Source organism: Schistocerca gregaria, chromosome 1 (assembly GCF_023897955.1).
Source record: "Schistocerca gregaria isolate iqSchGreg1 chromosome 1, iqSchGreg1.2, whole genome shotgun sequence".
NCBI lineage: Eukaryota > Metazoa > Arthropoda > Insecta > Orthoptera > Acrididae > Schistocerca > Schistocerca gregaria.
In genome coordinates this window covers 434,590,908-434,618,852 of record NC_064920.1, presented here as the reverse complement: position 1 = coordinate 434,618,852, position 27,945 = coordinate 434,590,908, and the positions used below count along the sequence as shown (strand labels likewise).

The following is a 27,945-nucleotide window of genomic DNA, read 5'->3' as shown; positions in this document are numbered from 1 at the left end:
CTCAAAGAAGTGAAGAAAGTGATTCGGAGCAAGAGGGTACTTTGTATGATTCGGAAGAGCCAAAAATGGGACTTCTGTATGTAGCGCGCCTAAACCGCTCAAATAGACAAAACTCGAACGATTTGTGGCGTACACTAGAGTTGCAATGTTTCGGTCTACAATATCACTGCAGAGGTTTTACTTTCTCCAAACGTGTTTGAGATTCGATGATAACGCCAGAGGCGAAAGGAAAAAGACTGACAACCTGGCTACTATAAGAGAATTTCTTTATAATTTTGTTGAAAATCTTCAGCAACACAATATACCGTCGGAGAACCTTACTACCGTTGAGATGCTGTTATCTTTCCGAGGGAAATGTCCTTTCCGTGTATACATGCCAAACAAACCAGCCAAATACGGCATAAAAATACACTACTAGCCAGTAAAATTGCTACACCAAGAAGAAATGCAGATGATAAACGGGTATTCATTGGAGAAATATATTATACTAGAACTGACATGTAATTACATTTTCATGCAATTTGCGTGCATAGATACTGAGAAACCAATACCCAGAAGAACTACCTCTGGCCGTAATAACGGCCTTGATACGCCTGGGCGTTGAGTCAAACAGAGCTTGGATGGCGTGTACAGTTACAGCTGCCCATGCAGCTTCAACACGATACCACAGTTCATCAAGAGTAGTGACAGGCGTATTGTGACGAGCCAGTTGCTCGGCCACCATTGACCAGACGTTTTCAGTTGTTGAGAGATCTGGAGAATGTGCTGGCCAGGGCAGCAGTCGAACATTTTCTGTATCCAGAAAGGCCCGTACAGGACTTGCAACATGCGATCGTGAATTATTCTGCTGAAATGTAGGGTTTCGCAGGCATCGAATGAAGGGTAGAGCTACGGGTCGTAACACATCTGAAATGTAACGTCCACTGTTCAAAGTACCGTCAATGTGAACAAGAGGTGACCGAGACGTGTAACCAATGGCACCCCATACCATTACGCTGGGTGATACCCCAGTATGGCGATGACGAATACACGCTTCCAATGTGCGTTCACCGCGATGTCGCCAAACATGGATGCGACCAACATGATGCTGTAAACAGAACCTGGATTCATCCGAAAAGATGACGTTTTGCCATTCGTGCTCCCAGGTTCGTCGTTGAGTACACCATCGCAGGCGCTCCTGTCTGATGCATCGTCAAGGGTAGCCGCAGCCACGGTCTCCGAGCTGATTTTCCATGCTGCTGCAAACGTTGTCGATCTGTTCGAGCAGATGGTTGTTGTCTTGCAAACGTCTCTGTTGACTCAGGGATCGAGACGTGGCTGAACGATCCGTTACAACCATGCGGATAAGATGCCTGTCATCTCGACTGCTAGTGATACGTGGCCGTTGGGATCCAGCACGCCTCCAGAGAATGAGTTCCCTGAGAGTGGAGGGGGGAGGAGGGGGGAGGGGCCCTGTTGATAGTGTTAGTGACAAAGGTACAAGGCACTGGGGTATAAAGTAGTTAAGATGCGCCCTGTGACACGTGATACGTGCTAGCAGAGAAGACGTGGGCGAGAGCCGAGCTGGGACCAGATGACAGGAAGGATAGTTATCGCCGAAACAAATGATTTCTGGTTATATCGTTTTTTGTCTGTAGTTAAACGTGGTCATTAAAACGCTCAAAATAACCGTTTCCGTTCCAGGAAACGGTTATTTTGATTTTCGGTTATTTATTACTATTATTTCCAGTAATGAGCGTAGATTTCGAACGAAGATTTAAAAATTCTAATGAAAGTGAAGGAGTAGAAACCATGATCGATACGCGGTTGAGGTTACGGCAGGAATCTGTATCATGGTCTCCAGCAAAGACGGCGAAAGTGAAAGAGATTGGCGCAGCGACGGCGAGAGAGAAATATCACAGGTTGTTGACTTTACTGTGTCATTGCTTTTTGATGAAATCAATTTCTTTCAGCCTGATGCAGTCACAAAATTAAAGGTTCAGTAATTATCCCAAGGTTATAGCACGTCAATAAAATTAGAAATATATCAAATTTATCTTATCTTCGAATGTTCTCTCCTTGTATGATGTCATAAGTTTCTTGTGCCTCCTCCAGTTAAAGCAAACTGAGCATTGTACTTTATTGCTAATGCACGTAGTAAAATGCTTGCAAAGCACGAATGGTGGCACTCTGCTATACAACCGACGACTAAAAACGGCAACGAGAAATTACTGTACAGAGTGCGGGCAACTTTTGCGCGCGCACGCACACGCACACGCACACGCACACACACACACACACACACACACACACACACACACACACACACACACTCTGCACGTGCAGTGCCACGCCGCCCGTCAATAGACCCATTAATGTTTCTGCAATGCTACACCGTTTCTAACGTTCCTGTTGCTAGTTTATAACTGTCGGCATTGTTAATGAAACCGCACTCATAGCTTCTCCCCATTTTCTATACTAGCCCAATATTACAAAGCAATGGAAAGTTTGCGAATGAACGTTATTCTACAATGGCAAGTTGATTTTTCGGATTTTTTACACAGTTATTAGCAACAAATCGAAAAAAAATATTGTTACAACCGAGATCAAACAAACATCGAAAAATAATCGGTTACTCAGAACAAAAATACTGGTATCGGTTTTATCCGATCGGTTTTCCCCCATCCCTACCGGATGGAGCGGGCACTCACCGCCTCTCGATGCGGATGAAACCCTGACTGGCGAGCCTGCGCCGCGCGATGAAGCCGGGCTCCTGGATCTCGAGCCTCTCGAACGGCATGGCGCATACTCGGCGCTCGGCAGGCAGTGAGCCCTTGCGCCGCGCACTTCGCACCTGGTAAGCAGCGCGCGTCGACCGCCGGCGCCAACCGTCTAATTAGCGCAGGGTCCCCACCACGGCAATGCCGTCATTTCGCCGGATGACGTATTCACCAGATTTCCGCAGTGCCACTAAACAGCTGCTTCCCGAGGGGCTGCGACTCGCACTTCACATCCACACTGTTTATTGTGGCTCCGCGCAGCTCGTTAACAAATCAACAACACGTGACTGGTTGCCAGGGCCATCAGATACCAAATGATGTACGTGTGCGCATGTTCTATATTAATTAGCTTTCTCAAAATGCACTGACTGATATATAATTGCAACACCAAGAACGAGTTGTGCACATAAATAAAAGTTGGTGTGAGTGTTTCTACAGCCGGCCGGTGAGGCCGAGCGGTTCTAGGCGCTTCAGTCTGAAACCGCGTGACCGCTACGGTCGCAGGTTCGAACCCTGCCTCGAGCATGGATGTGTGTGATGTCCTTCGTTTAGTTAGGTTTATGTAGTTCTACGTCCTAGGGGACTGATGACCTCAGATATTGAGTCCTATAGCGTTCAGAGCCATTTTGTTTCCACATCTGAAAGACGACGTCTATCCAGATTTCGCACCAGTCGCATAAGTGAGGGGGGGGGGGGGGGGGGGTTAGTAGCGCAGTTATCAGAATGCAAAGCAGGTTTACATTAAATACATGCTGTAACGGTCGTGGACGTTAGTTATCTTTGAGACTGGACGTGATGAATTGATTATAGTCAAAATGCCTTTAAGCCAACAAAAACGCCACTATCAACACCTCACTGAGTTTGAACGATGTCGTGTAACAGGGCTACGAGAATCTCTAAGTTCCTCGAGCGATACTGCAGAAAGACTTGGCAGTTGGCAGGAATGTAGCCACTGTACATTATTGCTGGCAGCGGTGGTCGCGAGAACGTACGATCGCTATAAGATACGGCTCCGAACGCCACGTGGAACTTCCGAGAGGGAAGACCATCGTATTCAGATTACAATTCTCGCGCGTCTTACTGCTTCTGTAGCAGCAATCTGAGCAGCAGTTGCCACGACAGTGACACGACGAACTGTTACGAATCGGTTACTTCGATGATAGATCCGAGACAGACTCCCTGCGACGCATCCATTGACTCCAAACCACCGCCATTTGCGACTTCAACGGCATCAAGAGAGAGCTCACTGGAAGACAGGGTGGAGATCAGTCGCGTTCTCTAGTACCAATGATGGCCGTGTATTCGTTTAGATGGAGGCCAGTTGAGGGCCTGCAAAGCAAACTGTGCGCCAGACATGACCTACATCTGAAGTTACGCTATGGGCTGCGATTTCGTATGACAGCAGGAACAGTTTTGTTGTTATCACACGCACTCTCACTGCTAATCTGTACGTCATTCTGGAGATTCGAACTGTCATGCTGCGATTCATGAACAGCATTCTTGGTGGGTGCTTTCCTGTAGGATAATGCTCGCCCACATGTCACTTTCGTAACATAATATTCTCTACAGAGCGTCAACCCGTTGCCTTGGCCTGCTCGATCACTAGATCTGTCTCCAATCGAGCACATACGGGACATCATTGGACGACAACTCCAGCATCATCCACAAGCCGTCCGTGTATTGACTGACGCAGTTCAACAGGTATGGAAGTCCATCCTACAAACTGACACCCGGCATATGTACAATACAGTGCATGAACGTTTGCATACTTGCATTAAACAGATATTAATGTACCAACATTTCACATCTGCAATGGCTTATCTCGCGCTTACGTAAACCTGTGATCTCGTAATGTTAATCAGATAAATATTTCACCTAGACAAATGTAGTACCAAAATTACATTAATCTACATGAATTATCTTTTGGTGTCCGCGGCTCGTGGTCTTGCGGTGGCGTTCTCGCTTCCCGAGCACGGGCTCCCGGGTTCGATTCCCTGCGGGGTCAGGGATTTTCTCCGCCTCGAGATGACTGGGTGTTTTGTGTCTTTCATCATCATTTCATCCTCATTCACTCGCAAGTCGCCGTAGTGGCATTAAAGAACTTGTGGAGCGGCGGCCGAACCGCCCTGCGAGGGTTCTCCCGGCCACCAATGCAATACGCTCATTATTATCTTTTGGTGATTGATATTTTTGCGTCGGTGTATTCCTTTGGACATGCATCCTTGAAACTTTGCATCGTAATCAGAATAAAACAGGCACTGCAATATCATATTTATCTGCCGATACCGGGCAAGCGACTTTCTAGAACAAGGTCTGAGCTGTACGGGAATATACATGATGGATGTACGAGCACAGGTCGTAGATGAATGGTTGCCAAAATATGGAAGTTTGGGTCTAGCAGTGAGTCGTGCACGGATAGCCAAATGGTAAGGTGAACGCGATTCTACAGCTGATGGTGTCCTTATTCGCAATTGCGGTTTCATTTCATGTAACTCAGTGATAGTGTTTAGTGGCACCACTGAGAGGCTGTTGTGTAAGTTATTCCTTCGTCAGGATCATCGACGAACAGACGGTGCACGTGAGGCCAGGCTGTGCACCCTCAGTTTTGACTCTGCAGGCAGCAGCTGTGCAGAGGTTTGAGGTGATCAATGTTTGCAGCATTCATTCTAGAATACAATCATTTCACACCGTGGAGTACGTACTCATATTGAACAGCTTCAGTCATTTGAACGAGTTCGCATTTTGAACCTGCGGGAAGCTTGGTGGTCACAATGTATCGTAGACGTGTCGCTGCCATCAACTGTGACCTGCGGAATATTCCCACACTTGTGTGCCCAGCTTCTGGACATCGGCGTAGTAGAAAGACGCGTCGAGATCGACGCATTGTGCGATCAGCGATGGCCGACCGATCATCACCTAGGGACACAATCTGAGCACATGCTGCATCGGCTGTGTCATCAGGGACCATTGGGAACCGACTGCCCACAGTAGAATTAAAATGACGCGTGTCTCTGGCTAAGCTACCACTGACACCGCGACACTGCCAAGCATGGGTGCTCTGGTATCATGAAACAAGTGACTGGAGAGTGGAATGATGCTCTGTTGTCTTCAGTAATGAGTGTAGGTTCTGTCCGTATGCGAGTGATGAACGTACTACTCGTGTATGGTGTCAATCTGGTGGGCTGCTTATTTCATAGAGCATTCGCCCACATCACACAGGTCCCATCACAGGCTTCATGTTGTGGAGCAGAGGGTGGGAGGCTCCCTTCCAAACTCTTGTATTGTATTGTATTACATGTTAACCGGGAAACTAGAAACGACGGAGATGCTCCGTCCCCGCCGCAGCCGCAGTGGTCCACAACCCCACGACGACTACCGCAGTCCACCCCTCCGCCACCCCACACCGAAACACTTTTTCAGGGTTATAACAATTTGTAGGGGTGCGGAACGATACGGTCACAAAGGCTCAGTCGTAGGTAGAACAGGAGGCACATTTCGGTGCATTGGTAGGATACTAGGGAAATGCAATCAGTCGACAAGGAAGGTAACTTAGTAAAATAATGCGCTCCGTCCTAGAATATTGTTGAAGCGTGTAGGATCCGTACCAAATGGGACTAACGGGGGATATTGAACATATACAAAGAAGGTCAGCATGAATGGTCACAGGTTGGATTGAACCATGGGAGAGCGTCACAGGATCTTAAAAGAACTGAACTGGCACACTCTTGCAAGATACACGGTAAGTATCCCGGGGACGTCTCCGTACAAAAATTTCTAGAACCAGATTTACGAGACGAATCTAGAAACGTACTACAACCTCGCTACGCATCATTCCCATAGGGATCATGAAGACAGATTAGACTAATTTATAGCGCGCAGGGGCGTTTAAACGATCATTCTTAAAGCGCTCTATACGTGAATGAAACGGAAAGAAACCCTAATAATTGGTGCAATGTGAAGTATCCTCTGCCAAGGACTTCACAGTTCTTGTAGAAATAGATGTAGGTGTGTCGCAACATGTGTTACCGCTGGCTGGTGCGCAATGACTACTCAGCTGGAATAGACGCTTCTGAAAGTTCGTTTCTCTTTCATAATGAGGACCGTTGGCGAGACAGGCCCCCGTCAAGCTCACAAGCACAGAGAGGGCTGCAAAACCTGAAAAAAAGGGGTAGTTTAAGAATTAACCGGGACAGTTCGTAAGTTCTCCTACCTCTTGTGTTCCTACCTTTCGCCTACAAGAAGCAGCCTTTCCCTCTACTCACGACTGTAAACGCAAGCTGTTGTTACAGTGCCATTTCGCCCACGTAGCACCGTAATACAGAAACTACTAATAACAAACAGGTGCCGAACAGGTATCTACCGCTAATATGATTTATGCAGCAACAGTCCACTTGATAACACAGTTGTCTTTTACACAGCTCGCTCATCTTAAAAATTTTCTCACAATAATACAAGGTTCGAAAAAAAAAACTGTCTTGTATTTGGAAGAGGGCGTTGTGTGACCTGTGATGGGGATATTGATGTAGAGGGAGTATCAATCCATAGCGGTATATCTGCCATTTTCACTAGGGGGCAATGGCTTGGACAGCTGTTGCATCGTGTTTTTTGTTGCTGAAAATTATATTCGTAATGCTGATTACTATTCAGCGAGTATTTCACATTTTGTTCGAACTTGTCCGACATGATTCTGCTGCTGATATAGAAACTATTCGACTTCGAGTATCAAAAAGATCATCATGTTCGGCACTGAAAAGAAAATTTACTGACCGACATCGGGCTGCAACAACGCCGGAAAATGTGGTGCGTAAGGGAGCCTCCGTCCAGCATCTCCAAAGCGTTGAGCACGTAAACATGCAGCTACGCAGGGATTGTCTGACGAAAGTATAAGAAGAATCCTGCACATCGATTTTTATGTGCGCCCACACAAAGTTATTACCTAAGATTTGGTAGAGTGTTGGGAACTCGCAGAGCTGTGTGTGTGTGTGTCTGTGGAAATTCATCGAACAGTCCCCCTAGCGCTGTTTTGATTTCTTTTGACGAGCCCTACTTCATTTTATTAGATACTGTAAATAAACAAAATTTCCGGTAACGGCTAGCAGAAAGCCCTCAGGAATTTCACTAACGATCACTTCGCAGCCATCGTACGGCAGTTTGGTGCGCCGTTGCTGATTTTGGCGTTGAAGCCCATATTTTTTTGAATAACATGGCGTAACGTTATCGGTTGATTCAGATCGCTACTGTCACGTGATACATGTCTCCTTCCGACCTAAGTTACCTGATTACTGGAGACCATGAAGAGCGAGAAGTCTTGATCCAACAAGACTGAGTCTTAGCTCACACTTCTCGGCAGTCTCTGGAAATTTTGGGAGTTGTTTCCTTGAAGTCTTCTCTCCTCACGAGATGACAGCGCCTGGCCCACAAAGTCACCCGATTTGTCACCTTGTAATTATTTTCTTTGGTGGCACTTCACGGTTTAAGCGCACTAACATCGCCCCACAACATGCCAAGCACTTGAGGAAGCATTCACCCAGGAAATGGCTACCATTCCACTTGAAATGGCACGAAGAACTCTTGACAACTTTCCGGAAAGGATTCGTCAGTGTGTCGACAATAGACGACGCCGTTTACCGAACATTGTTATTAAAGCCAACTACCGTAAAAAGTTATAGTACCTTATGTTCACGGAAGTATTTTCTCTGCACTTTTGCTTGTTTGCAACTACTTTTTAAAATACGGGATGCCTTTTTGCTGGACCATGTACAAAGCAGCAGTAGAGATCCCAAATTTGTATCTAATGTTCGCAACCAATCTCTTTCATTACACGCATCTTTAGTCTAAGGCTCCGGGTGACGAGAGGAACCTTGGTCTGAAGATGTGTGAATGCCATTTTAAGTACGATCCCTGAGTTCCTCGACGATGTCAAAATTTCTTAGTGGAGTTCTTGTTGCTTCTTCGCTACCCTATTTTAAGATCACAAAGCTCGAGAACGGTTGCTGAAGGGAATATGCTATTTGAACGAAGGCTTTCGTTTCTAGCCGATTTCTGCCAAAAGAGGTCGGGAGCGAGACAACAGTGGAGGAAGCAGGAAAAAAAAAATCGTGAAGGGATACGCATTTTACTTGCCCCTACAACCAGTACTTCTGCTGCGTCCTAGTTTGGATTAGTATGATCTTCAGAGTAAATAAAAAAGAGTAAGCTTTCTGTGGCTGATTAATAATAAAACGAAATTGTTAGTAATTGTACCTGTAGACAGTTATACTATGTTCATCTATGTAGAACCATCGTACAAACAAATGTAGAAAGGATAGTTTCTCAGTTCTTAATTGTAACTCTACTAGCTGACAAACCCGGCGATGCCCAGGTATTCATTTTGCCAGTTTTGTATTAGAAACGAAAACAAAAAAATTAACTGTGCTTCTGGTGAAGTATAGAAAAAAATTTCATTTCCATGTAATCGTGGAAGCACCTTTAAAAAATTGCGAAACTGTCGTACGAAGAAATATGCATAATGTACAAATGTGTAAGTACAGCATCCAAATTAAGACAAGCAATCCTGAACAGTTTCTGCACGCTGGACGCAGCTGCTTCACGTATCTACAACGCGATTTTGAACACGTCTCTATGGCGACGTTTCTTACAGCTCTATAGAGGGCTATAGTTTTCGTCAGAGCCATTTGCGCTTCGCAGTTGAATGCCGACAAAAGCGCTGCCAGGTGTTAGGGATTTCCTTAATTTGACTGACTGCACGACTGTATTACTAGTAAAAAAGAATTAATACAATAAAACGTCATGCGCGATATGGCATTTTCTCACACATCTCAGCGTTTACGTCGTCATATTTTCTGACCTATGTTAGGTCCTTACCCCTCCGGCGACTGTTGTCTGACAGTGAAGGATATGAGATCCATTATGTACTGTTAATAATGTGTAAAGAGTACATAAAATTGTTGTTTATTATACATCTGGATACACTGTTTTACTTCCTATTTTTTTAGAATTTTTTTACAGTTTGTAATTTTTTACTACAATCACACATTCAGTTTGTTGTGTGCAATATTTGTCATCAATATTGTCCATTCATGTAATATTTACAGTATTTCTTGATGTTTATGAAAGCTACTTAAGAATTAATTCTGCGTAGAAAAAAATTCAGAATTTACCGGGGGCGAAAGGGAAAAGCCACCTTTGCCATTTTTGTCTGTCTGCTCATAACGGCTTGAAAAATATTTATCTTCTTAAAAAAAAAATCAAGGGCTACACGAGGGCAAGGAGATCCTCTCTCGGCCTGACAAACGGCAAATAGTTGTTTTAAATACTGCAAGTTCTCCATTATCCGGGTTAATTCTGACCCGAAACTACGCGAATAATTTGAATAATCCAAAATACACACATTTTGTACGGGAAACTGCTACTTACTGTATTTAAAAGCCATACCACGTGCCACATTTGATAACTCACTGTCTAACTTACGCGTTATTTGCCGGAAACAGACAACTTTTTCACAATATTTACACTTAAAACATATTTCGTATCATTTCCTATAAATTCCCTTTCGGAAAATAAATGAATTTTTTTCTATCCCTGATTTTCGTTAACTTATTTCCTGACGACGGTTCTTTTTTTTCGGTGTCAAACATCGGTGTAGTCAAGCGAATCTTGTCCAACATTAATGAAAGAGAAGTGCACTGAGGTGCGAGAAAAAAGATGAATAACTTGCGTAACAGTATAATGACATGGCATTAATTACTGACTCACTTGACAGTGCCAAAGAACAAATCACAGAACTACACAAACAAGTAAACAAAATAAGACTAAAAATATCACTTAGAAAAAAAATTAATGACAGTATTCAACGATACCCCTCCAAATCCTAAAATTCAGTACAATACACTGTCTAAAACTGTTTTAAATATCTGGGAGAATCGATAACAAGCAACACAAAAGAGAAGACAGCCATAGAAAATAGAGTACTTAAAATGGAAAGGGCAATCCAAATGATAAAAAAACAAACAACTTCGTCCTGTAACACAATACGAAGACACTGTCAACCAATAATAAGGCCTGAAACTCTATATGCAGCAGAAACACGTAGACGAACAAGATTTGGGGATGTTGAAAAACTGGAAAACTTGAAAACTTGAAAGAAGAATGCCGGCCGGAGGCCGAGCTGTTCTAGGCGCTTCAGTCCGGAACCGCGCGACTGCTAACGGTCGCAGATTCGAATCCTGCCTCGGGCATGGATGTGTGTGATGTCCTCAGATTAGTTAGGTTTCAGTAGTTCTAAGTTCTAGGGGACTGACGACCTCAGATGTTAAGTTCCATGGTGCTCAGAGCAATTTGAATCATTTTGAAAGAAGAATTTTAAGGAAAATACTGGGAGCTAGAAGTAACAGAAATGTTGAATACAAATTAAGGTCAAACAGGGAGCTCTGTTTGCAAATGGAAAAGCTAACTTACATGATGAGGAAAAGAAGACTACAGTTTTGTGACCACATATAGTGAATGGATAATAAGAGTTACCAAGCTGATCTTCACCTTACTAAACAGCTACAATTCGAAAGCCACATGGTTCACCGAATTTGACAAAGCTATGAAAAACACAGGAATTAGAATGGACATAATAGATAACTGAATACTTTACAGAGAAGCAAAACAAAATGCAGGATTTCAAGGAAAGAAAGAGGTCTGCAAAAGGAATAAAGTGGACGCAGAAAGAAAAGAACCGGCTCTCTCGAAGGAGGCAAGAATTCCAGGAGCAACCGAAATTGAACATCCTCCAAATGGGTTATTCGAACAAATAAATAAGCGAAAATATTCCGTCTGTGACTCTTCAAGCTTTCCTAGCGTACAGCGCATACGCAAGAAAGCCTCTCCGCGATTTTCGACAGTTTGAATATGGCACCGTCTATCCGCAAATTATTCCGCATGCTCGAATTCCGCGCCTGCGAATTCTTCGTGAACATGTTCTATAAACGGTGCGTCAAGGTGTGGATACCGTCAATCGTACCTAGCCACTAGCAAGGTAGAACCACCTGAAGATGTCGGTCAGTTACTCCGAGGAAATACTGTGGGCTTTGCACAACGTGATCCGGCAGCAAACCCGTGAAGACTATTTACAATATCCGTCTAATTAGAAGACTCAGATTTCTCTTCCTTATTTTTCAAACATCGCCAAAATATGCGCGGTTAATCGGCAAGCCTGATTATGGGGAGCCAGGTGTAGGCTCTTCTGATTAACACCGATACAGAGTTCGAAATTGTAGTAGCTTTTTCATCATCCGTTTTAAATTTAAATTCCATCGGGACTACAAGAGCCATCTTCAGCTGACAATGGGCTTGGAGTTTGTAAATATTTAGAGTCACGCTCGTGCTACAATTGTAATTAATTTGATCGTATACAGAGGTACGCTTTTGAGGGCAGAATAAATTTCAGGGAAATTATTCTGGGTGTTTAACTGCTTTATGTTAATTTTTAATGGTTGTCGTAGACAAATCCGGTGGAAGTTATCATCTGGACGTGGTCAGTGTTTGATTTGCCTCCTGTGTTCACACCGCGATGGAGGTAACGAGGAGCAATAAGAGGTCTCCGGCGCCATCGGTTAACACTCGAGTAGAGTCTCGTAACAATAACAGTTCCCCGTCAGATTACCCGATGACAGCTGCAAAAAATATACTTAAATAGCACTTATTCCCCCCCTCTCACCCATGATGATGTCATCCAATCAGCACAAATATTACTGAATTTCGTATCTGCAATCACTTCTAAAAAATATGTATTTATTTCACCAAACACGCATCGATCTATTAATTTGAAACATCGTCAGCTACCCGGAATGAAACATATTCCTGTTTTGGTTTGCTTCTAGAGCTAAAAATACTTCGTCACGGAGGAGACAGGAGAATGATTTAAATACGAGTTTTACTGATAGCATTTCGTCTGCTTCCTCAAATTTCCACGGTCTGGTACTGATATTTTTAGGCTAACTTCACGTTAGCTTGGAACCCTACACATTTTGATTACGAAACAACACAGCACCAGCAGTGTATATTTACTTTCTGCTGGCTGTGCGTGTGTGTGTGTTGCTACCAATTAACAGATTTCTGATCTTCATTTTATCTATCTAAAAAAGTTTCTCTGTAGTTCGCTAAATTTGTATTATATCGTTTTACTTACGTTCAAGTATATTTATATTTATTTAATAATTTAGGTGTGGCAGATTTCTAAATGAAGGTGGGTGCGGGACAGTCTAAAGGCGATTGCAAGAGATGGTGAATAATAGGGGAACAAAGAGTGGATTGCACTGGCAATGAGATTAAATATAAGAAGGAAGAGGGAGGGGGGGAGGGAAGTATTTTCTTAAAATATTTTTTTAGGTGATGGAAACCAGACACTATACAAAATAATTGAACGGAGTACTTATCTTGTCACTAAACAGCTGTTTATTATGTTTTAGTGCTCTATATAAGTCGTTACTTTCTTTAAAAAAAATTAGGAGATGCATGCTGTTACTAATTTTATGTACTAGACCTACGACATTTAACAGCTGCTTATATTACAAAACAGGACATTCCAGGATGTCCGTTCCGTTTCAACTGGAAGGATAGAGACGCTGGAGCAGCAACGACAAATTAACGAGTAGCCACTCTGATAAAGGTAGCCGGAACGTCGGTAGTTTTACCATATCCTAACGCTGTCATACACGTAGAAAAATGTTGCTGAATTAAGTTGAGTATACTACCACACTATTTCCCTTAAAAAATAAGGTATGCGCACAAAACCCACCGACATTGATTTGCAATATAAATCCAAGGAACTGAGAGGCGTTTGCTTCGATGTAACTTCCTCGTAATTTTGTCTCGCTCTCGAGTAGTTCTTGGTGCATGAGCACGTTTGTAGCCTCTCAGTGATGGCATAGAGCAGTGCTAATGCGGACATCCGCTGACCGCCTGCATCGGGTGCCCAGCAGCCAGCTGTTTCGTGAAGAATGCTAGCGGCCGGACTTAATTTCACTGTGCGTTAAAACGGTTCGAGCTTTTGATATATGTACTGCAAGCACGAGCCGCCGATACACGTGGGCCAGTAGGGCAACGACCTCAGTTACGTACGGCGGTGAATCAGGTAGCCCTGCAATTAGTGACAGCGGCTGTTCCAGTGAACTCGTGTCACCACAGAATTGCTAGAAATCGTCCCCTCCCCAAGGCCTCTCACGCATTTCCGCAGGGAAAGTTGTCGTTTCGTGGACCGAGGTCGACAACAGGGTTTCTGCAGTTTTCTCCGCGCCACAAAATTATCGAAATTTCACTGAACTAGCGGGGTATACAAGCAGCTTTGTCAGAATGATTGTAGTAGCAACTACTAATCAGCAGACTAAGCACCTGACTCAGTGTAGGAGCGCCTTGCAACTACGGGAATCTCAGCTGGTGTCTGTTTTACAATGGAAACAGAAACTAACCTCACTATTTAACGTCCAGTCGCCATCATTTGAGACGAACACACGCTCAGAATGAAAAAGGATGTAAAAGCGAATGAGCTGTCTCATTTTTAAAGGAACCAGTCTGGAACAGATTATAGAAGACAACGTAAACCTAAATCTCAATTACTGAATCGGGATATAAATGACAATCCTGCCAAATATGAGTTCAACGTCTTACGCGCGCATTAAATATCTTTGTCAACGATTTTATAAAGCTTCACACAATGGAAAATGACGACAAAATTTTATACAGCTTCATACATCGAAGTACAGGGTGGCGCACGAGAAACCGGCCCCGTGTTCTAGACAGCTCATAAAGAAATTTTTGATGACGTCGAGCTACAGTCATGCAATTCTTTTTAACCCTTAACACAAAACATCGGTCTCTCAGACGCATTGCTCGTTTTAAACGTAGAGTGCGGCAGCACTGCGAAAAACTACGGTCTCTCTTTTTCAGTATCTTCGTTCTAATACTTTCCGCATGTGAAGCAACATTCAACAATCAGCTTGACTGTGTCAGTCTACCGACAAAGTATATTTAGAAATCATTGCGAAATTGGGCCTCTGCCTGACCGCATGTTACGCATTATGTGTAGTAAGTCCAATACGTCACATGTATCTAGTTGCATATTTTGCTTTAAATTGTTGTTTATTATTTTCCCATTTTACAGGATCTCATTATATGCCTGAATTTATTATATTTTCAGCAATAGCACGCAGCGAATTTCTAAGAGTAGTAATATGCCTGTAGTTGATCAAAATTTTGAAGCTTGGAGCAAGAGCAACTATGTGACGTAGATGAAGAGGAAAATGGGAGCGGCGACGACATTTTCGATTATTTTGATGTTGATTCTGGTTTTGTGGTAGCTGATGAAACAGAGTCTTACTGGCGAAGAAAATACTTCATTGAAAGGAGATCCTGTACCACAAATAATTACTCACAGCAAACACAACACAACTACGACAAAGATAATTTCAAGTGGGAACGTTTAATGTCTGTTAGAACAAGAAAATCCCCCTCAGTATAAAATTTTGAAAGAAGGAATGCTTGGGCTGAAAGATCCGAATTTTTGCGCAAATGCCTACTAATTCTCAAATATAGGAGAATTTATTCGACGAAGATGTTAGCGGAATATCAACTGACAGAATGGAAAAGAGTAAGATGAGGCATGTAAGTAAACCAAATGCGGTCAGCCAACTCGCCTGGAATGTAATAGGAAGGGGTGCATCGACTGTGAAAAAATTGTCGGAGGTAATTACTACTTTCGTTTACATTTACTGCAGTCTCATTTATACTCATGAATATCGTGACTGGTGTAACCATATTAGAAGACTTTTCAAGACTCGTATCAAATGACTGCACATACTCATGATGTTTCATGTTCATTTTCAATAATGTGATCAATAAAGTCCTTATAAGTGCTGTATGGTATTACTGCCTCTATAGCCGGCCATAATTGCTAAAGTGTTGCCGGTGCAGGATTTTGGCACGAGCTGACTTTTCAATTATGCCCCATGAATGTTCAAGGGGTAGCCAAATCATTCGCTCTAATTCTTGAGAATTTTCTCCAAACCAATCGCGAACAGTAGTGGTCTGGTGAGATGACACTGTTGTTTGAAAACATGAAGTCCGTGACTGGCTGCAAATGGTCTCCACAAGCATTTTCAGTCAATGATCGGTTCACCTGGACCAGATGACCCAGGCCATTCTGTATAAACACAACTCACACCATTCTGAAGCCAATCCAGCTTATTACACAATGCCTTGTTGACAACTTAGGTCCATGGCTTCGTAGGTCTGCGTCACACTCGAACCATATCATGCCCCCTTACCAACTGAAGTCAAGACTCATCTGATCAGGCTGCGGTTTTCCAGTCGTCTAGGGTCCAACCGATGTTTTCTGGAGCAGGGGAGAGGCGTCGCAGGCGATGTCGTGCTGTTAGCAAAGGCACTTGCGTCGATCGTCTGCCGCCATCGCCCATTAACGCCACATTTCACCGCACTATCCCAACGAATATGTTCGCCGTACGTCACATTTATTTCTGCGCAATAGCTGGACATCATATTCCAGAATCTTTCAAAAAGTCATATGTCTGTGTCTTAATTGCCGTTGAGGCCGTAAGATTTACCTTGTTCATGCGAAATACCGCCAAATAATTCGACACTGAAAGACACAGGAGCTCCATCACATAAGACGTGGGCATACTGAAGGGAAGATTTGGGATAACCAAGGTGGAACTGTGTCAAAAAACGGAGGAGGATTAGTATTTAACATTCCGTCGGCAGCGAAGTAATGCGTGATTGAGCACAAGACCGGTTTGTGGAAGGGACTCGGCCGCGCGGGATTAGCCGAGCGGTCTGAAGCGCTGCAGTCAGACTGTGGGGCTGGTGCCGGCGGAGGTTCGAGTCCTCCCTCGTGTGTGTGTGTGTGTGTGTGTGTGTGTGTGTGTGTGTGTGTGTGTTAGGATAATTTAGATTAAGTAGTGTGTAAGCTTAGGGACTGATGACCTCAGCAGTTAAGTCCCATAAGTTTTCACACACATTTGAACATTTGAAGGAACTCTGCCGTGTCGTTCCAAATTAACTATACCAGCATTTAGCTTATGCTATTTCGGGAAATCATGGAAATTCTAAATCTGGACGGAGATTTGAAGCCGTCCTCCCGAATAGGAGTTCACTGTCTTGCCATTGTGCCATTTCACTCTGGCGGGACTTCTTCAACATGTCCTACTAACTCTGCTCCTTCAGTTTACAAATTAAGCCCTTTAACGCTGCACTTTCAAATCCTCTATAAAGCCTGTACCGCAAGTCACTGTCTCATATCTTTATCAACTTACTGTGTCATATCGTTATCTGCCACATGCACAGTTATCGGCTGCACCATGGGAAAGTTATCGAACTGAAGTGAATCACTAGACCCTCACAATGTCAAGATAATGGAATGGAGTCCGGCTCAGGAACAGAACTAGGGCAATCGTGTAGGGAACTTAAATCCCTTCACCGTGCGTATCACAATCTTTTCATAGAAAGCAACTCTATCGGTTGCAATTGTGTCAGTAATTACCAGTAGAGGAATTACTCATTTTCGGTAATGCAGGACTGAATGTAGCGCAAACTATTCTCAGTGGTTGTAGTCAAGGCAGATTAAGGTGCTATTAGACAACGCTCCATTAGATCACAAACTGGAAATTTTAAAAGAAACCACGATGCGATGTTTACATTTGGTGTTTCAAAGATTTCGACTGCGCGTCATCACATAGTGTATTCCAATTTCAAAAATCTGCTGATATTTCTAAGCTGCAAAAATCTATCGGAAATTAAGTTTTTTTGAAGAACCACATTATTTTCACCAAGATTGTGTACGCATAGAGGAACACTATTCTCAGCAAATACACAGTCTTGATAGAGAAAAATATCGCCCTTAATTTCTGACAACCGGTGAAGAAACTAATGAAAGTAACTTGTTAATCGTGGATTCCTTCAGCTTTTGCTATTTGTTGTTGATTAACTTTTTTCTAGACCCCTCCACACATTATTAGACTAGTTCAAATCTGAAATAAACTGGTTACCAACTAGAAAGAAGCTCGCAGTATCACAACTATCTTCTCCTGTGTTCTGTTCGCTAGAAACTCTGCAGTCGAGTCCCACAGTTGGTCTGGTACTGCATACGCTCTTATTTTACTCATTAGGCCGGTAGTGCGGATCGGAATTAATCGCCTTCCGGAAGTCAAGCTACTCACACGAAACTTTTGTTAACAAGCCCTTCGTGACCCAAGAACGTAGTTCTTCCCGAGAGACTGCTCAGTGATATTCCGGAAATTATCGCAAGTCCAAGTAATGCGGAGTGGACTGAATTTTATCATATTGTCTTAGAGGCGCACAGTTATGAATCAGAAAATATTTCACATATTATTAAGGTTTATTGTAGCAGACGGGTGGTATTTCTCCAGCTTCAGTAGGAAATACCGCTCTAGCAAATAAAATACGTCGCTTCAGTGGGATCTCAGTAAGCGAAGCTACAAGTTATAAGTGAACAACTAGAGGCATTTCATAGCCTCTACGCTGATTGTCAATGACCTAATAGCTAGACCTACCCCTATGACGCCCGCTCTGCGGTATTCCGCCACATAGTCCCCCCATATACAGTCATGCGACATTTTCGTGTCGCGATTGAACTTTTGATAATTTACGGAGTAATATCACTGAGCAGTATCTCGTGAAGAACTTTTTCCTTGGGTCACGAAGGACTTGTTAACAAAAGTTTCGTGTTAGTAGCTACGTTGTGGAATTGTGGTCTAATAACAAGCAAATGCTCTTCAGGCAATATGAACTTTCACGGTTTTACTGTGTGTCGCCTGCGTTACATATTGCGTGGCAAGAGTAACTTCATTTGGCCAAGTGTCCACTTTATGGCGATCAAATACCTTCTGAGCTTACAAGCAAATAACTTTCAAATAGTTGTGCTGTTCTAGGGAGCCATCATAGCCTTTTCAATTCCAAGCGTCCACGATGCATTTGGATATTTGTTGCCAAACTTTGTAAATAACCTGTTAGTGCATGGACAGATTTTAAATCGCCATAGTGTTTATTCCTGAAGCACTTACTTTATAATTTAAATTGATATTTTTGTTACACTGAAGCCAATTTCAACCCGATTCCATTCGCAGTAACGAAAAAATGGCTGCTTTTGAGTACAGAAGTTGAGATGTCAGCAAGTGGAGACAAATTGCAGGTAACAAGTTTTCGACTGTATTTTACTCACAAAAAAGGAAGATGATAACGTTTACTAGCAACTACAGCTTCGACCGGAAACAATTCAAACCCGCTGACTCTGTCCGACATACGATAAGATCGGTTGAAACTGGTCAAAATTTAAGTGAAAAGCACCCATATTTTCACACAAACGAATTTGTATTGTAAATACATAAGAACTACGCCAGTTTGCTCATGACTTCTCATATATAATACTACGTAAATGTTTTTCACAGGTCCACAAAATCAATCTGAAGAAAGAGGTGAAAGTGAATCGAGCGATAAGCCTGTCGAATAGGTTCAGTACAAAAATTTATACATCAGATTAATAAACAATGCATTTTCCACAAACGAACCACTTTTTACCCACTGCAACAACATTTCTCACGGTACCATTCCCTACCATTGCATTGAAACTGAATCCAATCATCAACTTTTGCCGATACTGGATCGCAGTATGTAATCTTGCTCTGTTTACAACACATGTAATTATCTTCATCTGTTTCTTCTGAGGATTCTGACGAACCTGAACTCCGATGATTCAACTTGCATATGTAGGCTCTGCTTCATCTGATGTTTCTTCAACCTGTCTGGCTGAGAAGAATTATTTCTTTGTTTGTCCAGTCTTTTATGTCTCATTTATAATTTCTGGAAATCTAAGAAGCTGTGCCTAATCTTTCCTGGATGAAGATTTTGCCATATCATGATAACAATGAACTAGACTAGCGGGAGTTGATAAACGTCGAAGTTCGATTTGCTTTAGTATGTTTTCTTGGCTCGACGATGAACTAGCTAGAAAGTACTCGTGCCCAGCCACTACGTTGTCATTCAATGAAAGAACGTCTAGTGGACGAAATCCATGTTCTGCAACTGCGCTTGTGTCATCCATTTAGCACCGAAAATGTTTCCAAATATTAGCCTGCAGCTTTTCCTTGTGCCTTTGTAACTCCGGAAATGCATATCATCCTATTTCCATCTATTGTACTATAAATTTTTTCTTTATTTTGTTACCTGAATATATGACATTTCTGTGCCTTTGTGTATTGTAATTGTTTTACTATTTGTATATATATATATATATATATATATATATATATATATATATATATATATATATATATATATATATATATATGCATCTATGTCGATGTATAATTGGTTTGTTTCGTAAATATGATTTGTATTTTACGCTGGGTCTTGCCTAGAGAAAACTATACTGTCGAACGAATACATCGATAGGTCGTGTGGAGAACCAAAGTGTTTAGGATCTTTGGTAGTGTTAACTCTGCCGCGTGGAGCGCGGGCAGAGCAGAGGGAATCTGGCTGGAGGAGGGCGGTGGAGCAGGTGTGTTGTGTGACGCTCCCGCGAGTTGCCGCGCTTTCGGGGTTTGGCAGCATGTAATTGCGCTCACGTGCTATGTTAGTTTCTGACATGGTGTCGTCGCGGACGGGAGCATTAGCTGGCGCACATCAAGAGCCCGTTTCGGCTGGAGACCGTGTCGAGAAGAAGGAGCGCCAACATCCAGCTTCTGCAACAGCGACGGCCGACAATGAGTGACTGTCGCCACCTCCTCGATCGACGACTTCAAACCTTCAATCAACCAACAAGGAAGACTGGTAGCACGTAAAGGTTTAGAACTGTATGGCAGACCTCAGCTCTTCAAACTTAAATTTTTCTCACTAAATTACAGCAACGTTGTATGAACCTTTGTTGCTCATTGTCCCAATTGCATTACCAAGCAGGGTCCCTTCCTTTTCCCGAATGAACCCGAGTGTCGTTGAAATTCAAACGCCAGCATTAAAGTAATATCATTCGATTTCACTGCTTTAATTTCAAAGTTCAGTTAAGGTTTTCATAGCTGGCTGCAATATTTAGATTACACAAGCACAAATTAAGAGTGCGAGTTTTGTTACCGTATTTTAGCTTACCTGTGACTGTAGCTCAGCTTGGTACGTACTAAATTTTACTATTGTTAATTGTTCAGAATCATTTAATTCGAGTTCAAAGTTAAATCTCTTATTTCTAAATTGCGTCGATTCAAGTAGCTTTTGAAATGATTGTTGAGGTAGCCCAAGACTAACCGTATTTTACTGAATTTAGATGTGCTTCAGAAACAAAGCTCACTATTAATTTCAGTCACTAAAGTAACTTTCAATTTTTCGGTTTTATTAATTCTTTTGCTAAATTAAGTCAGAGTGGAGCGAAATTTATTACTTCTGACAAACTTTCAGTTTTCGCACTATACGTGTCAACCCTCAGTTGCCACGCTTCTAGTGCTAATTATACACTCCTGGAAATTGAAATAAGAACACCGTGAATTCATTGTCCCACGAAGGGGAAACTTTATTGACACATTCCTGGGGTCAGATACATCACATGATCACACTGACAGAACCACAGGCACATAGACACAGGCAACAGAGCATGCACAATGTCGGAACTAGTACAGTGTATATCCACCTTTCGCAGCAATGCAGGCTGCTATTCTCCCATGGAGACGATCGTAGAGATGCTGGATGTAGTCCTGTGGAACGGCTTGCCATGCCATTTCCACCTGGCGCCTCAGTTGGACCAGCGTTCGTGCTGGACGTGCAGACCGCGTGAGACGACGCTTCATCCAGTCCCAAACATGCTCAATGGGGGACAGATCCGGAGATCTTGCTGGCCAGGGTAGTTGACTTACACCTACTAGAGCACGTTGGGTGGTACGGGATACATGTGGACGTGCATTGTCCTGTTGGAACAGCAAGTTCCCTTGCCGGTCTAGGAATGGTAGAACTATGGGTTCGATGACGGTTTGGATGTACCGTGCACTATTCAGTGTCCCCTCAACGATCACCAGAGATGTACGGCCAGTATAGGAGATCGCTCCCCACACCATGATGCCGGGTGTTGGCCCTGTGTGCCTCGGTCGTATGCAGTCCTGATTGTGGCGCTCACCTGCACGGTGCCAAACACGCATACGAGCATCATTGGCACCAAGGCAGAAGCGACTCTCATCGCTGAAGACGACACGTCTCCATTCGTCCCTCCATTCACGCCTGTCGCGACACCACTGGAGGCGGGCTGCACGATGTTGGGGCGTGAGCGGAAGACGGCCTAACGGTGTGCGGGACCGTAGCCCAGCTTCATGGAGACGGTTGCGAATGGTCCTCGCCGATACCCCAGGAGCAACAGTGTCCCTAATTTGCTGGGAAGTGGCGGTGCGGTCCCCTACGGCACTGCGTAGGAACCTACGGTCTTGGCGCGCATCCGTGCGTCGCTGCGGTCCGGTCCCAGGTCGACGGGCACGTGCACATTCCGCCGACCACTGGCGACAACATCGATGTACTGTGGAGACCTCACGCCCCACGTGTTGAGCAATTCGGCGGTACGTCCACCCGGCCTCCCGCATGCCCACTATACGCCCTCGCTCAAAGTCCGTCAACTGCACATACGGTTCACGTCCACGCTGTCGCGGCATGCTACCAGTGTTAAAGACTGCGATGGAGCTCCGTATGCCACGGCAAACTGGCTGCCACTGACGGCGGCGGTGCACAAATGCTGCGCAGCTAGCGCCATTCGACGACCAACACCGCGGTTCCTGGTGTGTCCGCTGTGCCGTGCGTGTGATCATTGCTTGTACAGCCCTCTCGCAGTGTCCGGAGCAAGTTTGGTGGGTCTGACACACCGGTGTCAATGTGTTCTTTTTTCCATTTCCAGGAGTGTATGTGTAATACCCTTTCTTTTTCAGTTACTATAGTAATTGTTCATAGGACTGGCGACCGTAATTTCCCCCAAATCTCAAATATCTAATTACCTCTAGTTAATTGTTAACGTAACGGCCGCACATTTGCTTTCTTTATTAACTTTACCCCTTTTCAAAATTAATTTCCACCTGTTTCATTTGCATTTTTCCTTTCATTTAGACGTAACTCTTTCCTCCCTATTTACCGACAGATTAACTTCGGTGACGATCGCTTTTCCCAAATTTCCATTAGGTACATGCGGTTTAATTTTTCACTGTCATTAAGGTCGATAAGAGGGGGGGAGGTTACACCTTGATCTTCCCTTGTTCTTTACTAAATATTGTTTCACCACCTTGCACCTTAGCTGGGGAATGTTTCCACTTTGCAGTCGTCTTTACAGAAAAGAATGCGACGCTGAAAATAATACCGCTGCGTGACACAGACTTTCATCCTCATGTGAAGCTGTATTTGCAGTTTTCGTGACTTCTCGGACCGCTAAGCAGTTGTCCTTTGGTGTGTTCCCATCTGCAACAGGGAACGAAATAAAACAATTCAAAACGAAAACGAAATAACAACTGCAATGAATTGACAAAGTATATTGACCCTATTCACCTGCATTGTATCGGCCCGATTTGCCGGAAACGCAATATCATTCCTTTCTTAAGTTGTTAGTCCCACGCAAGCATATTAACGCGCCGGTACTATCATAACCCTTTCACCGTTATACACTGAAGAGCCAAAGAAACTGGTACACGTGCGTAATATTGTGTAGGGCTCCCACCTCTGAAGTGCCGCAACATGACGTGGCATGGACTCGACGTGTCTGAAGTAGCTCTGGAGGTAATTGGCACCATGAATCATGCAGGGCTGTCCGTAAATCTGTTAGAGTACGAAGGGGTGGATATCTCTTCTGCACAGCTCGTTGCAAGGCATCCCAGATGTGCTGAATAATGCTCGTGTTTGGGACGTTTGGTGGCCAGCGGAAGTCTTTAAACTCAGATTAGTATTCCTGGAGCCACTCTATAGCAATTGTGGACGTGTGGGATGTCGCATTGTCCTGCTGGAATTTCCCAAGTCCGTCGGAATGTACAATGGAAATGAATGGATGCAGGTGATCAGACAGGATTCTTACGTATGTGTCACCTGTCAGAGTCGTATCTAGACCTATCAGGGATCCCGAATCACTCCAACTGTATGCGCCCCGCACCATTACAGAACCTCCACCAGCTGGAGCAGTCTCCTGGTGATTTGCTCGGTCCATGGGTTCATGAGGTTGTCTCCATATCCGTACACGTTCATCAGATCGATACGATTTGAAACGAGACTCGTCCGACCAGGCAGCGTGTTTCCAGTCATGAACAGTCCAATATGTGTTGACGGACCCAGTCGAGGTGTAAAGCCTTGCGTCGTGAAGTCATCAAGGTCACACGAGTGGGTCTCGTTCTTGCAGGATCTTTTTCCGGCCGCAGCGATGTCAGACATCTGATGTTTTACCCGATTCCTGATATTCACGGTACACTCGTGAATTGGACGTACGAAAACGCCCACTTCATCGCTACCTCGGAGATGCTGTGTCCCACCGATCGTGCGCCGACTACAACACCACGTTCAAACTCACGTAAATTTTGAGAAACTGCCATCGTAGCAGCAGTAACCCATCTAACAACTGCGCCAGACACTTTTGTCTTATATAGGCGTTGCCGAGTGCAGCTCCGTATTCTGCCTGTTTACATACCTCTGTATTTGAATACACATGCCTATACCAGTTTCTTTGTCGCTTTAGTGTATAGACGTACTGTGCAATGCATAGTTAATAAAGTGCTAAACGAATTATCAGAGATATATAGATTTGATTCCAAAACTATTTTAGAAAGTAGGACGTTTTCCGACAAACAGCACAATCCTCCACAAATTTTAACGCGGCAATAAACATACTTTCTGACTTAAACACCGAATTCCAAAAGTCATGTATATATGGCAATCATTTCCCACTTCGTATGTGACAGTCAGGAGGGTACTTGCGGAACTGGCTCGATTCACCTCCCGATTCGATTCGGCCGACGCCCTATTGAACAGCCAATGTCAAGCCGTGTGGAGAAATTTAGAAGTACTGTTAAACCATTACACACCTAGCACAGGTTTCAGATTGGTTCACATAACACTTCGTGCAGAGTACAAAGTGAGACGAATGAAAGAGTGACCAGACAACAGGTTGTTTTTACGGGAAAAACGATTACCAATTTCGCTTAACGAACTGCTACCGAAGTAAGGAGCGAGAGGACTTTGGCTTCGTGCACAACGGGTGGTAATACATGTAACCTGCGACTACGCTCTGTATATAGGAACTCGTCCCGTAATTTATGCCTCGCGACCTCGACCCTCGTAACCTGCAGACGAGCACGGTGACAAGGTTTCGCGAGGCGTGTACTGTCTTTCGTAATACGGCTCTTCGGGCCTCTCTGTGCCGTCTCTCCCTGCACTGCAGGCGTCGCTTCGGCGCCAAAGAAGCTAAGCAAGCCATTGTTTACCTCTCTTGATGTTTCCGAAGCGTGAGCAACTGGTGCGTAGTATCAAATGAGGATCCCGGCCGAAGTAGTAAGGAAAGCAGCGAGCTAAGGAAGAATTTAAGAGGAAGTAGAGGCTTTAAAAAAAAAAAAAAAGGTTATAAGTTTTGATCCGACAATGACAGTATCCGAAACGCCATATTATTAAAAACAGCACCATATTAAGTGATCCAGTTGACTTTATATATACACACACTCGTTGATGGTCCTTGCAATGGTCGTCCCGTCACAGGCGTTTCCGATGAATACTGAGGAGCCGTAGACATCTTATCCGCGACAGAAGATTTTTTTCTTTACACGTTTCAGTCTGGGCATCTAATGTCAGTATCGGATCCGCACACGTATTGTTACGGAGATTCCACAAATACTTGTCAATGAAGAATACGACGCACCGAAAGACTTTGGCATCCTTTTGGCAGGATATGATGCCGAAAGACTCGTCTTAATTACAGATATTGTAACAGATAATGGAGCCGGACTGCATCACTATGAAGCAGAGGGCAACAGACTTAGGGAAGGGAAAAACCGATCGGTGCTAAAATGTTTCTTTTTAAATTAATTACTTTAGAAACAGAGTAATTTTTATTCGTAAAATTTGCATTGGTTTGAAATATTTCACTATTATAGAAAATGGAAAAAGCGATTAGTGCTATTTTAATAACAATCCCGTCAGGAAAGAGCAACGAACACATGGCATAAGAACTGGTACAACATTTCTGAGATAATGTCCCTAATCAACTTGCTTTGCTTGCACTTTTCTGAATTGGTCGTAGATGATGGAACTGTAAAACAGAGAAAACTAGAAACCAGAATTCCTTCAGATAGTAATCCATTTTTACGCGTTTCGGCGTTAGCCGTTATTAGAATCCTGGTTCAGATAAAAAGCAGGAGTCTGATGACGGCCAGCGCCGAAATGCGTAAAAAATGATTAGAAATGAAGGAATGCAAGTTTATAGTTTTCTCTCCATTATAAAGTCTTCATCTGCCACCAATTTAGCAAAATGTGGACTATGGAAATTATTCACCATGGTCGCCTCCCTCCTGAGTGTCTTTGTAGCTCATCTTTATTAATAATGTCCCTTTTGCCGTGTGTTATAGCTTAAGGTAGATGTGTACGTGTACGTGCACTGTGGAAGGCTTTCCCCCACCTGGTAGCTGATCTGCTGCCTGTGCCTGTATAATAGGCCTTTATCCGCTTGTAGCCCTTGAAAATGGGCAAATTAACATTAGAAACAAAGTTCTTCAACCTCAGTTTTATCGCTTTACCTCTCACTGTACGTAACGCTGCAATAGTGGCATGTTCCTCGATCAGAACATCATTTCTGAGCAAAGTTTCGAAAGATTAGAATCATTAGGAAAATACCCGAGATTTTCGAGAAATGCAGAGAACGATGGACGGACTACGATTTGTTTTATTCACCATTTAATTGTATGTTTTGATTCTTTGTCTCTTGAAACTTGGCGGGTCAAGATTTTTCAATCTTCAATCGATTTCTGAGTTTATTACGGGAAATAACAGAAATAAAAGCCGAAAATCGATCATTTTAGAAACCGGTTATATTGAGCGTTTTTAACCATCAGGTTAAACTGGTGGGGAGAAAAACGATGTATCCGAAAATAGGTTGTTTCAGCGATAACCGTCGTACCTAGCAACAGTCCGTCTACAGAACGCCGGCATACGTCTTCTCCAGCCTCAGTGCGCATTCAGAACATTATCTTGAGAGGGATGAATCAGTGAATGTACAGCATATATTTGGAGAAACAGTCGATCTGTCTTATGAAGTCGCTACAGATGATAGATTTATCTTATTTATCACTATGCTCATCTTCCAGATTCTGGACTTTGCTGCAACGATTCAGAAACTGTCTTCTCAGATTCTACCGCATGCTCCACAAAGCAGTTATTTTGCCTTGCCCGAGAACACTCCTTTGTTCTTCTTTAAATCGATAGGAGCATATTTTGTGTGTAGTCAGATTAAAAAAAGTGCGTTTTTGGCTGAATGCTTAACAATATACTGTTATTTGTTGTTACGTTTGGACGGCCCCATAATTTCAATAAAAAAATTAAGGCGCTACTGCCCCCACTTAAACTGTAGTGTTTATTAAGAACACCTCTTTCGTCACGTCATGTACACTATTTTGTAAACGGTTAGAGCACTTAAGACAAAAGGTAGCCTTCACTAAGTGTAGCGTACGGCGGGAGTTCGCTGCAATCTTACTGTCTGTGGCAACTCACTGTTGGGTAATTTAGCTCAACAGACAAAATATTAGGCATGCACTTATTCTTAAATTTATTGGCTTTCGGTATGTGCTCATGCAACCATCTCAACACTGGAAATGTTATGTTACAAATTACCGTTTGTTCAAAGTAGGCACTAGTTTAAATAGTACTCTGGAACGAAGTTATTATGCTTAAACTACTGATTCCGACATAAAACAAGCTTTACAAATACAGTATACTGAAATGAGTAAACAAGACGAAAATGTAACATAGGATGCGCAGGGGTAGAATGCTACGAAACTCCTACTGGTAACATAGTAACAAATGATAGCAGAAACAATCTGAAGAGAGTATTTCCCGCCGTGTTGTTTTTCGTGGGGATGGGGAAGAGGGTATGATACATACAGGATTATTCATCAGTATATCTGAGTTTCAGAAGACGACT

General features: G+C 43.4%; 1 protein-coding gene across 3 annotated transcripts in view; it reads right to left on the bottom strand.

Moving 5' to 3' along the window:
* The window catches only part of LOC126351133 (sodium- and chloride-dependent GABA transporter ine), a 340,642-nt gene that overhangs the window by 123,133 nt on the left and 189,564 nt on the right, over window positions 1-27,945 (bottom strand). Inside the window, exon 1 of one of the 3 annotated variants that reach the window (XM_050002578.1) lies at window positions 2,691-2,871. The exons of the other annotated variants lie outside the window; for them this stretch is intronic. Coding sequence (XP_049858535.1) covers window positions 2,691-2,779 — 89 coding nt within the window. The 5' untranslated portion in view covers window positions 2,780-2,871. Of the gene's footprint in view, window positions 1-2,690; window positions 2,872-27,945 lie in introns of those variants that run through there. 3 annotated transcript variants of the gene reach the window in all.